The following is a 14,894-nucleotide window of genomic DNA, read 5'->3' as shown; positions in this document are numbered from 1 at the left end:
TTTTAAATAATGTAGTTATGACAGATTTTGCCACACCTCGAAACTTCCCGCCCCGTGCAAATGCACGTATTGCACATATACGTAGTAGAGTCGGCCCTGAGTGGAACATGTTCTACCAGTCTCCTTTCTAATCAAGCCCGTGATTGCAGCGCCTTGCTAGCAAGGAAGGTCTTCCCTGACAAGAAGTAATCGAGATGTAGGAAGAGATTGCAGTCGGTAGGAGACACATCAGGAGAATATGGTGTATAAGAAAGAGTTTCATACTGCAACTCATAGAGAGCTGCACGGTCCTTTGCGTGACATTAAGTGAGCATTTTTGTGCAACATGACGAGTTGAGAACACGATATTTGTTGCGTGTCTGTTACGTACAACCATGTTTCGCCTATGTTAGGTTGCTATTCATGACAGAAATTGATGAACGTTGAGGTCAAAATGGGAGATGACTGCACTCACTCTTTCGTTTTTGATCTGCTGATAGATTTTTGAGAACCAATTTTGCCGAGAGAATTCACATCCCTAAGTCATTTGCTGAGATTTTGTGATTTTCAAAAATATCATAAATCTCATACACAATTTTGGGAACAGATACTGTGTTTGGTCTACCTGCACCTGGAACAGCATCTGTTGAGAAATAACCACGTTTAAACTGTGCCACTCACTTCTTCACCACTGCATGTGGAAGAGAGTCAATTAATGTTTCATTGATTTCGTCATAAATTTGCTTTGGTGACTTCCCCTGGTAGAACAAAAATTTCATGAGAGCTCTGTTTGTTGGACGTGTACTGAGTTTGTGATGTTCGACGCGTGACCTTAATCCATTCCTGTTTTGTTGCTAAGGTGAGCTTTTTACCAGACGTCAAAGCAGACATTTCATTTACACCGACCAAATAGGGTATATGGTGTGTTCTCAAATGTGTTTCCACTAGTGTATATGAAAATTATTGACCCTCACAAACCGTATTATTTATATATCTTTCTATATCATTACTTAATTGAATCACTTGCTTAGCAAGTTACTTTATTACATACAAGATAAATTATAGTAAGACAAGACACTAGAGGGAAGCAGGAGTATTATGATGTCATACACAATACTGAAAGCTTCCGTGCTACATAAAGACACTTTGTTGTAATATCTTGGCGTTGATCATAGAGTAAATATGAGTGTTGATTAATGTTTGATGTTTGTGACTTGTATTTGTTAATTTACTATTAACGATGCAGTATAACTCGTGTAAGTTTGAAATACAGTATATTGTTGTTTACATCTTGTATATATAACACAAATGACTGATTTTATAGTTTAGAATATCATAAGTACATTAAAACATTATGGAATATGTTTTAAGTTCGTATGGTAGATCCTGCATGAAGTAGGAACGGTGAAAGAAAACTAGTACGATTATATCGTTATAATATTGTGTTCATTTGAAGCAATACAATATAACTAACTATTTCATTGAGACACAGACACTCAAGGTCAGATTGGTTTAACTGGTGCAGAAGGTGGCCCCGAAATATAAAATTTACAGAGAAGTAAACGGAATTAGACCAAATATAACAAACAAACAAACAAAAAAAAAAAAAAAAAAAAACTGAGAGTAACAAAAAATGTAATATTGATAATCAGTAGAGAACTGAAGTTCATGACCTTAAAAAAATATGAATGTATGACCTATATAATGCCCTAAAAACGGAGAAATTACCTAAAAAATTGTGAAAAAGACAGTTAAATTTTTAACTGGATTTTAAAAGAATACAACAAAATACTAAAAGAGGGCATTATATCTGCGATGCCAGAGAAAAATGACATAGCTTCTTCAGCTGAAATATGTAAATTTGATTTTAAATGAAAATAACCAAATAAAATTTAAATTTAATGAATATATGACAAATGCAGCAAATTATTCAGCGCAAAATGCACTCGTTTCCTTCATCTCGACCTAGTATGTAGCATGGTGTGTTTCCGTGATTAGGGCGTCACTACAAAGAAATAGTACCACCCAGTATATTGTGTAATTATTATTTAGAATTAAACAAACTTGTATATGAAGAATCGGAAAGTGAAAATCAGGGACACATTGGGAGGGGAAATTTCTAGGCATGTTGCCTCTTTCCACCAAAGTAGAGATAACTAAAAAAGGAACAAACTTGAGAAATTATTTTTAAAATATGGCATATTTTTGGATTTAGGGGTCAGAATTTTTTGTTTAAAATTCGTACTTTTTCGCTATATTTTCTGGATTTTTCTGTCCAGGTTAGAGTAGGTTAGGTTAATACTTATTTTCATGGTTTCGGCTTTTTCGCTATATTTTCTGGATTTTTTGTTTGTTCATGTTTGGTTAGGTTAGTTTAGGTTAACTTAGTACTTACAGAAACTTAGTAATTACTTTTCGTAGCATGAACTCGTTTCCCCTGTAAACGTTGTTTGTGTTTATTTTACCTGATTTTGGCCTCCAAATCTAAAATTATCCCAAAAATATTACATACATACCCACTCAAATTGTGAAAATATTTAATGAAAACGAACTTCAGTTTATTTCACCTCTTTACAAACGATTATAGTATATCACCATTGTCTTGAAAACACAGGAAAAACGATTAATATCTGTAGTCAGATCCATTTTACTTTGCTCGTTAATTGAAATACTATGAGAACTTTATTTACCTCGGTGCAAAGTCTAGAGCGTATTATCAAACTTATATCTCGTTCTCTGTTCAGGAAGAGTTTTATCCTGAGCTCAGTTTACAGAGAGCTCAGTTTACAAAATTAAAACCACAAACTGGTATTTGGGTCGATATTGGTTTAATATCCTTATTCACAGAATTCCTTCTGTCTGTACTGTTATATCGTGACAAGTTTTTTTTTTTTTTTTTTTTTGAAATGAGAAATTTGAGAGTAGTGTTTTAAATGTTACCTCTCTCTCTATCTCTAATTTAAGCTGGCTCAATAAATATTACATACAGTTATAATGAAGCTTTAGTTTATTCACTAATTTTAAATGATAAGTCTAACTATTACATTTTCAGAACAGTTATTGCTAATACTACTAAACTTTTTAGTAAGACATTCTTGTTGGTGAAAATTAACCTAATAGCTTTATGAACAATTCGTTGGAACTAGAGTGTACCCACTATTTTTTTTAATGACCAATTTTTCTTTATGCTTACCGCTAACTTTTTTCAGAATGTAATAATTAAATATTTCTTCGTGTTATAATGGGAAACCAAGATGAGAATACGTCTATCTCTTCACAAAACTTTAAATATATTTTTTAAAAAAGCCCAAAATTTCCCTAGCAAAAAACGGTAGAAAACTTTTCTTTTCTGCAAGCCGTTGCTTCTCTAGGTGGGACAAGTGTCCGCTTACGAGTTTATATTCCGAGTTTCATCGCCCTAACTTTTGTGGTACTCTTGTGGTACTCTTTCAGTGCAGATTTTTGTGGTACTCTTTCAGTGCAAAATTTTTAATCCTCTTTACTTAGTTTTCTGTCCAAATCTCACGTTTCTAGACACTTTAATATGTCCTGAATTTTCAGAGGATCACTTTCACTCTTCCACATAATCATACATTTTGCAATATTAATGTATCTACGCACTAACGGAATTTTCGAAGACGCTGAAGTACATTTTCCTTTACTTTTACTTCAGAGTTTATGCGTCAAATTTGACGTCTCTAACTTAAGCAAATTCTCTCATATGGCATTTGTAAATAAATAGGAGGAAATTTCAGAAAGATTGACATTTCCCTGTTTTTCTCCTTTGAATCGTAATTACCAGAAACATTGAAATGCGTGTTTATTTTTAACTAAAAGTATATATACCGAATTTCAGATCTCTAACTTAAGCGAATCCTCACATTCGGCACTTTTATTTTAAAAAAAGGGAAATTGAAATATTTTATAAATTTTCTTCTTTTTCCCCTTTAGAGTGGAATTTTCGAAAACTCTGAAACGCGTGTTCTTTTATTTTTATTGAAGAACTCATTGCCTAGTTTCATCTCTGTAACGCTACAGATTTATCGAAACACTATTCTTGTAGGAAATTTTAAAATCCTCCTTAGGATGAAAAAATCCCCCCCAAAATCCTTCCTTATCCCTTACGTTCGAAACAAAAGAAGTAGGCTATTCTCTCCAAATTTCATACTAATACCCATAGTAGTATGGCCTGTGCGATGATGAGACACCCACCTCTACTCTTTTATATAAATAGTATACTTAGGTACATGTTTCTGGCATTATCGACATCGATGGTCTTAACGCAGTCACGTATAACGGGTGACGTCCCTCGGCGAGCACACTATTTGGGGAAAAGAGAAGGAAGAAACGAATTGGGAAGTACGCGGCCTGGGACCTATGTTAGGTGCCATACCGGCTTTTGCCTGGTGTGAATAAGGAAAGCCCTCATGCAGAATGGCTGGTCTGGAAAAGCTGTTACACCTTTTTTGACCGAGTGTCCCCAACGCTAATGTCATAATGAAAAATTTGATCATAAAAACTTTGATTTATAGTGTACACTTCAGTGTGTTTCATCTTAATAGGTCGCATGACAATTGTCGGCAACGATCGGATCTCACAAGTGCACTGAGCTAACTTCAAAAGTGCATTAATTGAATTAGATCAGTGTCGATCCATTTTTCTTATTTGATTCGTTTTACTTTTGAGTTACTTAGTCAACACTGTGCTATAATTTAACGTGGAATATTACAGTAATTTATTTATTCAGCAGATAGTAATGTTTCTGGTTTAAAGAAACACAGACAACTGAGGATACTCTCGGAGGATAAGAAGAGAGAAATCAAAGAGGCATTTGACACTTTTGATTCAGATCATGATGGTTATTTACATTATCTGGAGCTGAAAGCATCTATAAGAGCTTTAGGGTTCTGTATTAGAAAAGCGGAAGTTTTAAGAATATTACAAACGTACGATAAACAGCAACAGAAGAGAATTGGTTTTGAGGATTTCTATGATATTAGTAAGTATTGAGAACTATATTAAAAATAAATCATAACTTAATTTCCTTGACTCAATTCCCTTGTATATAAGTTACGAGAATTAATTTTTAGAACTGATATTGAGTTCTAAGACTCGTCAATTTTATCAATAAATTAAGTTTTGTCTGTAATGCATTTATCAGTTCTCTTTAGCCAGGCCTACAGCCACTTAGATTTCTTAGAGAAGGTAGAAATGAATACAGTCAATTCTTACGGGACAATGGCAAAGGCATCACTCATTTTTACAAAGGATATATTGGGTTGATGCATAATTCCGTAGCGTTCTGATTTGAGCTGGCAACACTGCATTGCTATTCGTTTGTTTACCGTTTTTACATTGTCAGTGTTTACTTTGGAGTGTTGTCTTCTGGAATACGAGTTGTCAGCGAGATTGTTACAAACGATTGCTATTTCTTCGCTGTTGAAGATGGAGTGTCAGGTCGAGAAAAAATAACATTTCCGACATATTCTGCTGTACGAGTTTAACCGAGATTCAAGCGCAGTAAATGCGGCTAGAAACATCTGTGAAGTGTACGGACGGTGAAAGCGCAGTAAGGAAACAGTTTTCTCGTTTTAACGCGAATCAGTTTGATTTGCATGATGGAAGACTGACCGATTTTGATGAGGAACTTTAAACAGGTTGTTCCGCCAAAGTCCACGCTAGACAACCAGAGAATTGGCTAGTGTGATGGAATGAGACCAAGCAATCATCGTTCGACATTTACATTCCATGGGAAAGATCCAGAAGGTGGGTTCATGGGTACCGCACGTATTTAGTGAACGAAACAAAAATGATCGTTTGACAATTTATGCTACTTTGTTGTCTCGTCATCGAGTTTCCATTGCACAACATCAATCGTTCCTGTCACACATTGTTACTGATGATGAAAAATGGTGTCTATATGAAAATATCCGTAAGAGGAAGGAATGGCTTAGTCTCGAGAGTAAAGCAACTCCTCGTGCAAAATGTGCTGTTCATCCTAAGAATATTATGTTATACATATGGTGGGTACTGTAGCATGAATTCTTTCCTAGCAATGAAACCATCACATCAGAAGTTATTGCCAACAATTCAGACGACTTGCAGTCGCAATTGAGGAAGAACGGCCTGAACAACGCCACATTCTTCTGCATCGTATACTCTCATGTTGCCAACATGACAAAAACAGTTATCCAGGAGCTCGGATGGGAGATTGTCTCCCATACCCTATTCACCGGATTTTGCTCTTTCAGATTTTCACCTTTTCCGTTCCATTTTCAATCGCATTCAAGGACACAATTTCAAAGATGAAACTGCTCTCCAAACTTGGATTGAAGACTTCCTAAACTCAAAACCAACAGATTTCTACAGCCAAAAATTACCCTAACGTTGGGAGGAAGTTATTGACAATGACAGAGATTACATTGTTGAATAGCTGTTTGTTTGACTTGGTCATTTTTTTAACTGAATTTAACTGAAATTTAAGTGAATTTCATAAATAAAACACTAAACAAACAAACTTAACAAACCTATATTTAAAACGGTAGGGAATTATGCATCAACCTAATAGTATTACACTGACCATACGGTACGTAAATCCAAGAATACGAAGTTCTGTTATTAAAATACTACTACTACTACTACTACTACTACTACTACTACTACTAATAATAATAATAATAATAATAATAATAATAGAGATGCTTTTGCACTAAGTAAAAGCTTTGTGGCTTTATCGCTCATTTCTGTCTCATCTTACTTAGATCTCATTTCATTAACGTCGAGAAATGATAGTGAAAAAAAAACTACTGCGAACAAAACATTTGTATTTATTAAAAGGAAAAAAATACAAGAATATAATACTATATATGTGGAAATCGTAAAGTTTTCTTTCTGTTAATTTATGTTATAATTAATACAAGTCGCTTTACGAGGTAGTTTGTTTCTTATTATTAATTAAAAAATTGAAATACTCCTTCCTTTGAATATTATTAGATTATACTTTAGCATCTTTAAGTGATACCAGTACACAATAAAAATCTACATTCTATTCAGAGGCGGACTGGGAGACAAGAGCCCAGCCGGAGAATGAAGCTTAAGGGTCTTGATGAATGCCGAGTTGGTCTGGAGTGCCCTTTTGGGAATTTTGAAGGAGAGAGAGAGAGAGAGAGAGGCAGAGAGGCAGTAGGATGGGGACACTTGGCGCTGTTTTTTTTCCAACTGCGCATGCGCAAACCCTTGACGCTGATTGGCTGGCGCAGGTCACGTGACCCCGCCCCCCTTGGTCACGCCCCTTGACGCTGATTGGTCGGCTCCGGCCACGCCCCCGGCCACGCCCCTTGACGCTGATTGGCTGGCGTTGGCCACGCCCCCTGACGCTGATTGGCCGGCACAGTTACACCCCTTGACGCTGATCGGTCATGCTCTTTTACGACCTCCTATCTACTGCGCTGACTGGCTGGCGTCGGACCTCGCCCCCTTGACGCTAATTGGCCGGCCACGCGCACGGTCCGCGCAGATCGGCCAGCACCGGATCACCCTCCACGCACTCGTTCCCTTTTATGAGCACTTTACAAACACATAGCAGAGCCGATAACACATTCTCCATCCACCTATTTAACATAGCACGTATAGCATAGCAGGGGATGTATTCGTCCCCTTTTATGACCACTTTGAACATAGCAGATATTACTCAGAGACTACGAACATATAACGCAGCACATATTACACAGAGACTCGTTCCCTTTTCTTTACGAACACATAGCAGAGCCGATATCACATTCTTCATCCTAGCAGATAGCAGAGTACGGCTTATTTTCTTTTACGGGGGTAGCAACACCCCCAACCCTCCTCCTTTCTCATCCAGGGCTTGGGACCGGCAATGGCGGAGTTTAAAAAAATAATACCATCATACTCTCATAAATGAATAAAGCATAATATCATTAGCATCAATAGTGGTGAGTGAGAATTTGTTTAAAAAATCCTGCATCGAATAACCAGATGCACGACATGCTAAATATAGGAAACAGTAATGTCCACAAAATTGAGATAAATCACCTTGAATACGTCTATTATTCCATGTATAATAGAGACAGTTTCGTTTTAAAAACCTTATATAATGTTGTATATAGGGAGGTATACCATAGCTATCGAAATACTCTCCCACACACATATTAGATATATAAACAGGAACCCAATGTTCACCAGGCTTATCACTAGAATCAGTATTTATAATTATGGCGGCTGGAAATGTATGAATAAACAAAGGTAACTCATCAGCAGCATACACACCAATAAAATGATCTTTAGGCAAATTTTGTTGTAATGCTTCATAAAGCTCAATTGTATTTAACATTTTTTTTCTTTAATTAAAATATACTTTTCTCTGGAAATCAATTTCTAATTCTGAAGAGAATTCACCATAAATAATTGTTGTTACAGGAGATGCCAGTGCTTCTTTAGAATGAACCTCTAAACGTACACTTCCTTGCCGTTGTGGACTAGTATGAAATGCAGCACTTGCGCTTGAATCAGGAGTTAAATCAAACACCAGTAGAGTATAACCATTAGGATATTCGGCGAGTGAAATATCATTACCTTGATTAGAATAATAAATACCTGAACCTGTAAATAACGTGGAATATGCTTGTACATATAGCTTATTATCAAAATCAGGTTGTAGTGGTTTGGAAGGCACAGGCGTTCCATCAACATACAATGTAAAAAATGACATATTAAAATGCTGAAAATTGAACGGATTTGTTTGATAATTACCATTAAAAGCAGTATTACTAACAAAACCAATAATAATACGTTTAGGCACTAGGCCTGAAAATAGATCTGGAAGTGTACTATCCATAATTCCTTGTGGCAACGTTTCAGTCTTCACCTGCACTTTTGTTATAGGATATTTTACTCTAAATTTAGGATTTTGTAATACTTTATTTTGTGCTATTTTAACGGCCGGTGACACATCAACCTTTTTCACAAGCAATGTTGCATCTGTAATTACAACTTTTCCATCAGCATCTGCGTCACCCATTAGACAAAATGTAGGTTTAGCTGGAATTAGTTTAATGCGCAATTGTACACCATTCAGTAAAAATTTCTCCTGATTGAAAATATCAGCATGAATATAACCCAATAGTTCAAATGACTGACTTAAAGTAGTGAGAAGAAAACGTTGTTTAAATCCTACATTAGCATCCGCCACACTGTCCATATGCCCTGCAGTATCTTTAAACCACATTGATGTTTGAAGATGCGTTGATTTAGCTTCAGCATTATAATTTAGTAGTTTTTCAATATACGATCGATATGGATATGTATGTGAAGAGTAGGAAATAAGTTGATTATTTAAATATAATTGCAATTCACTGAACATTGCGTTGAGAAAATCATTTACAGGGCCGATTTTCTTATCGGCAGAAGTTAAATTAGAACCATCTGATTTAGTAATTTTACCTTTAACATATAACATTGTGTGCGGTAAGTCAATATAGTCATCCCCATGACCGGGGACAACAAATTCTATTGGTGCATTATCAGCTATCGAAGCCACAGGCTTATATGGAACTATTTTATTACCTATAATACTGGTTTGAGTGGGTAAACCAGCAAATAAATCTAATTCTGATTTCATACACTCACACTGCATTTTTCTCTCTTTTCTTACTATTAATATTCACACATGGTAAAATTTATAATACCGTATTACGTTTTCGAAAATGTAATTTTACACATACACTGCCATGTTGGAAAGGAAGTGGATTACCTGTACTATCTCTTAAATCAATAATAATTTGATCAAATTGTTTACGTTGCACGGGGACATAGTGAGGATTGTCAAAAATATGTACATTATTAATACCATACTCTGTAATATTTGTATTTATAATACGTAATAACGGAGCTACGGTGTCACCCACCATTTGTGGTTCTACAATATCACTGTAAATATACATAAGTGTAGGTAGCGATTTTTGTAAATCAGGTGGATAACGAGCATGATGCACAATTGCAATATCTTCTTGTTGTATGTGATCAAAGCCTAGTATTCTGGCTAGTTCAGGAGATAGACGTACTTCTATACGCCTCTCTTGATCTTTTATTACTCTACTGACTTCGATTCGTTTTACTGTTGCTTTAACTTTTAATTGTAAATTTAATATATCACTTTTATGATTAATTTGAGATAGAATATCATCAACATTATAATAGTGTCCTGGTAAGATTTTAGTTATGTTCCAGCTTTTTGTATTCATGAGACGGTAATAAATATTATTAGTATATTTGGAAACATTCTGAAATGAATTTGTATAATGTACTTCAACAACGGCCGTCTCCCACTCACCTTTCTCTAGCACCAATGGATGATATAATTTGGTAGTATAACATGACAAAGTATTTTGTGGAAAATACTCCATAGAACTGTTACTCGGTAGTGTAAGATAAAGACTAGTCTGTTCCATATTAATCAAAAATATCACTCTTCCTTTTCTTTTTACCACCAGTCTTTGCAAAATGAACTTTTCTCCGTTTTCTTCTTCCAGATCCTTCCAACACTTGATTTATTTTATTTTGAGCTTTAGTTTTTAAATTATTTTTAGCTTCTTGCCAACGTGATGTTAAAGCTTCATCAATAGGTCTATTATCACCTAATACATCTCCAGCTACATTAATTCCTGTACGTAACAATTCTTTACCAACAGTTTTTGCTCCTTGTTTAATTAACGGAAATACACTTCGAAATAAACCACCTAAAAAACTTCCAATACCATAACCTTCTTGATATGGTGCACCTCTATACACGTTATAACCACCTCCTGCTTGGTGAGTATAGTATTTAAAGTATGGATCATTCATTATTATTATTTTTTCCTATATACACAAATATAACAGTTGTTTATAATATTGTATTGTGGCTAAATGTTTTTTAAATGTGACACAGGAATCCATGAATTAAAGGAAGGGGGGTATCCCCTCCAACGAACAAGTACACGTTTACCTTTAACTTCTAAAATTTCATCTATTTCATAAAGTTTAGGCAGAGGCACTCCTTGTAATTCCTCTTCGTAAAATGTACCATCAATTACTTCACCATTTAAGTCCTCCAACACATAAACCACTTTCTTTTCCTTATGTATCACCTGTTTTATTTTAAATATTTCTACAGTCCACTTTTCTTTGTACCCTTTTTCAAAATGCCGTTTTGCTTTAGTAATGCGCACAGTATCACCTTTTTTATATTTTGCAATGTTAGTATGTGGCATTGGTTTTATTAATTTATTCCAAACTTGTTGAAAAGTGTCCTGGTTCACACTGGCGGGTGGTAATTGATGAGCTCTATGGGGTCTAGAATTATATGCCTGAACAAGTTTCGATAGCACATCTATGTATCGGTAAGTCTTCTTGGCTGTAAAATATTTCCACATTCGTTCTTTAAGAGTTCGATTAAAACGTTCCACCACACTTGCCTTAATATCGGAGTTTTGGGTTGTGAAGAATTTAATATTTTGCTTTTTTAAGTATAACTGAAATGGTCTATTAACAAACTCTGTACCTTTATCTGTTTGTAGACGTAAGGGTCTACGACGTGTAGATGCAAATATTTGCTTAAATGCTTTTATAATGTTTTCACCAGTTTTTGTACGTACAGGCACAGCCCAGGCGTAACGACTAAACAAATCAATCACTGTTAAAATATACCTATTCCCATCATTATACTTCTGCAGACTGTGCATATCGTTTAAATCAGCTTGCCACTGATCGTCAATATTGAACACTAAATAGGAATTACGTGGAAACTTTTTACGTACTGGCTTATGCAGAGTATAAGTCGACTGTTCTTTTACCCACTGTTGCACTTTGTGTAAAGGAATAGATTTCTTCACAGCTCTCCATAATGACGTAGCAGTTGAAAACGAGGCAGGGTGTGAAGGGTTATAATAAATTTCGCCAGCTTCTTCATATTTTATAATCACACCATCTGTTGACAACTTTACGTTTACGGGGTGGCTCCTCCTCCTCTTCTTCTTCCTGTTTTGGATCAACGGCAGATAATGTCAGCTTACGAATATATTCTATACGCTGTGGGTTGCCTATATACTCTAAAGGTATATTGGATTTTGCTAACAGTACAGCAAAGGGTTCCCAACCTGTAGGGGGAATATTTTTCTTGCGATACCTGACAAAATCTGCTATTAGATCTACTATATTAGCTCCAGGAATTAATTTATTATAAATATTAACATTACCATTGTCATCCCAATGAATGTTGGAATTTTGTTTTAATTTACGTAATAAAGGTCTTGCTTTACGCAGACAATTTTCGGGAAGAGTAGATAGTATTTCATCCTCTTCTTCCTCCTCCTCCTCCTCCTTCTTAGTACCAACACTAGTTGATGTTGTTGCAGTAGGTTTTTGCACAATGTGTAAATATTTTTGTAACACCTCTTTATAGCGTATCCATTTTTCTTCAACACTCATATTTTTATTATTTAAAATATTTTTCATCTCATCATCTAAATTAGATATAGTTTGATATTGGTGCAATTTTTCTGGTGCAATTAAAACAAGCTTTTGTGCATGCTGCATAATTATTTAATTAAAGTAGATAGTATACCTCCAATAATAGGTGCAAGCAAAGCAGTAAGAAACCCACCTTTTTGTACAATTATTCGTTTTTTCTTTTGTTTTAATGATGGACCTTTTTTCGCTAAATACCTCAATTCCTTTCTATACCTTTTTAATCTATTTTTCTCTTTTTTATTTAACGGAACATTTCCTTGTAATACGTTATAGGAACATTCACAAATAGAGCGAATTAATTCGGGATCAGCATTTTGTAAAATTGCTTGGCGTACTTTGGGTTTCGCCTTTGCTAAAAGTTTTAGTAAATGTGCACTCTCTCTGCTAATCATTTTTTTGTAGCTATTATATTAAAATTGAGTATTAAAATATATCAGTTATTGAGATTATTTTTTTTACTGGTACATAAACATAATTGTAAGAATCTGAGGGGAAAATTTTTGTTCGAACACGATGTTCGTCGGGAGTGTCCTGTTTTAAATCAAAAACCAAATAACTATGAGGATCTCGTGTTGCGTCCTGATAGGCCTCCTGTACAAATTTTGTATTACCTGGATACAATTGTCGTGCGAGATAATTAATTTGAGCCTGGTCTCTGGGGTTTTTAAAACATATTATATAATGACAATTTAACGAAATATCCTGCATACCTTTTTGTTGATGAAAAATATTCTGTGTGATAAATATTACACTTATATTTCTATGATGGCTACCCTTAGTAAATATATCTACAATCCAATGGTCACACTCACGCATTAAATCATCTATAATGACAAGATGTGGACCTTCGTGTGCTTGAAATTCATTATTTTGAGGTAAACCTTCTTTAAACGTACAGTTTGAAAGAGTATCATACAACGGTTGCCATTCACCATAACACCATACAATATTTTTAAATAACTTGCTATAATGGTCAAGAAATGTTTTAACAAAATATGATTTACCACACCCAGTGGGGCCAGCTATAATACAAGTAAATGGATGTTGAAACTCCATATTCTAATACACCACAAATAATTATGAATATAATAGCATATTACAATTCAAAATGTGAATACTTTCAGACATGTTTATATCTTTACATAATTGAATGCACGGCAAATGAAGCTGGAGTTTTCGCCATGTACAGACACAGAAATTTACCTGACCATTACGGGACCCGGACAAATCTGCCAATTACCAAATGCGCCAAACGCGAAAATGACCAAATGTGCCAATTGTGAAAATGGACAAATCAGCCAATGGACAAATCTGCCAATTACCAAATCTGCCAATTGACAAATCTGCCAATTACCAAATCTGCCAATTACCAAATCTGCCAATTACCAAATCTGCCAATTACCAAATGCGCCAAACGCGAAAATGACCAAATGCGCCAATCGCGAGAATGGACAAATCTGCCAATGGACAAATCTGCCAATTGACAAATCCGCCAACTACCAAACCTGCCAATTACCAAATCTGCCAATTACCAAATCTGCCAAACGCGAAAATGACCAAATGCGCCAATCGTGGGAATGGACAAATCAGCCAATTACCAAATCTGCCAATGGACAAATCTGCCAATTGACAAATCCGCCAATTACCAAATCTGCCAATTACCAAATGCGCCAATCGTGAAAATGGACAAATCTTCCAATTGACAATTCTGCCAAACGGAAAACACCCAACTCTGTTTGTATTATCATCAAATAACTGGATAATCTAGTAAAAACATAAAGAAAGAAAGTATTTATGAATAACAAGCAAGAAACTAAGAGTAATAAAGGAAAGTAATCAAATCATCGCCCAAATATTCAGGATTTGAACGAGGTAACCATTTACAATAGCATTAACATTTATTTAATGGGGGAGACCGGGGCTGGTTGACGAACTGCATATAACTCCTTCATTAATTAACATAATGAGCTGTTGCTACTGTTATAAAAGAGCGACCTATGGATGCAGCTGCCACCTTTATATGGAATTTGTAACTTGCGGATTATGGTGTCTATTAGATAAAGAGTGTTTTTGCCAGTCTGAAGTATTTTTTTTTTCAGTTCTCTTTTACAACATCACAGAATCGTCACTACTTGGGGTACAGAGGTAAGTAATATAGCATTAGTTACATCTGAACTTTGTGTTTATGGATATTCAAACAATAAAACGGAAAATGCCAAACAATTGCTGAGTAATTACGACTTTGTTGCGCAAAATGGGCTTGGGGTTAGTTGGCGTATAGCATTTGGGGTTGGTTGGCAAGTGCGCCAAACAACCTCATGTGAAATTTTATTTCATTTTATTTTTATTGTTACATTGTTTGTTTTATTGTTATATAGTTTACAGTT

The 14,894-nt window shown here is 35.2% G+C and overlaps 1 protein-coding gene across 2 annotated transcripts in view; it reads left to right on the top strand.

Moving 5' to 3' along the window:
- The first annotated feature begins 1,123 nt into the window (after window positions 1-1,123).
- Window positions 1,124-14,894, top strand: part of LOC145669245 (centrin-3-like) — a 46,957-nt gene continuing 33,186 nt past the window's right edge. Inside the window, exons 1-2 of one of the 2 annotated variants that reach the window (XM_081737568.1) lie at window positions 1,124-1,235; window positions 4,730-4,978. In XM_081737568.1, coding sequence (XP_081593694.1) covers window positions 1,220-1,235; window positions 4,730-4,978 — 265 coding nt within the window. In that variant the 5' untranslated portion in view covers window positions 1,124-1,219. Of the gene's footprint in view, window positions 1,236-4,726; window positions 4,979-14,894 lie in introns of both variants that reach the window. The other variant, XM_081737567.1, reaches the window with a different exon arrangement.

This window comes from Thermobia domestica, chromosome 13, assembly GCF_964235325.1.
Source record: "Thermobia domestica chromosome 13, izTheDome1.hap1.1, whole genome shotgun sequence".
Classification (NCBI taxonomy): Eukaryota; Metazoa; Arthropoda; class Insecta; order Zygentoma; family Lepismatidae; genus Thermobia; species Thermobia domestica.
This window is presented reverse-complemented; position numbering and strand designations above follow the sequence as displayed.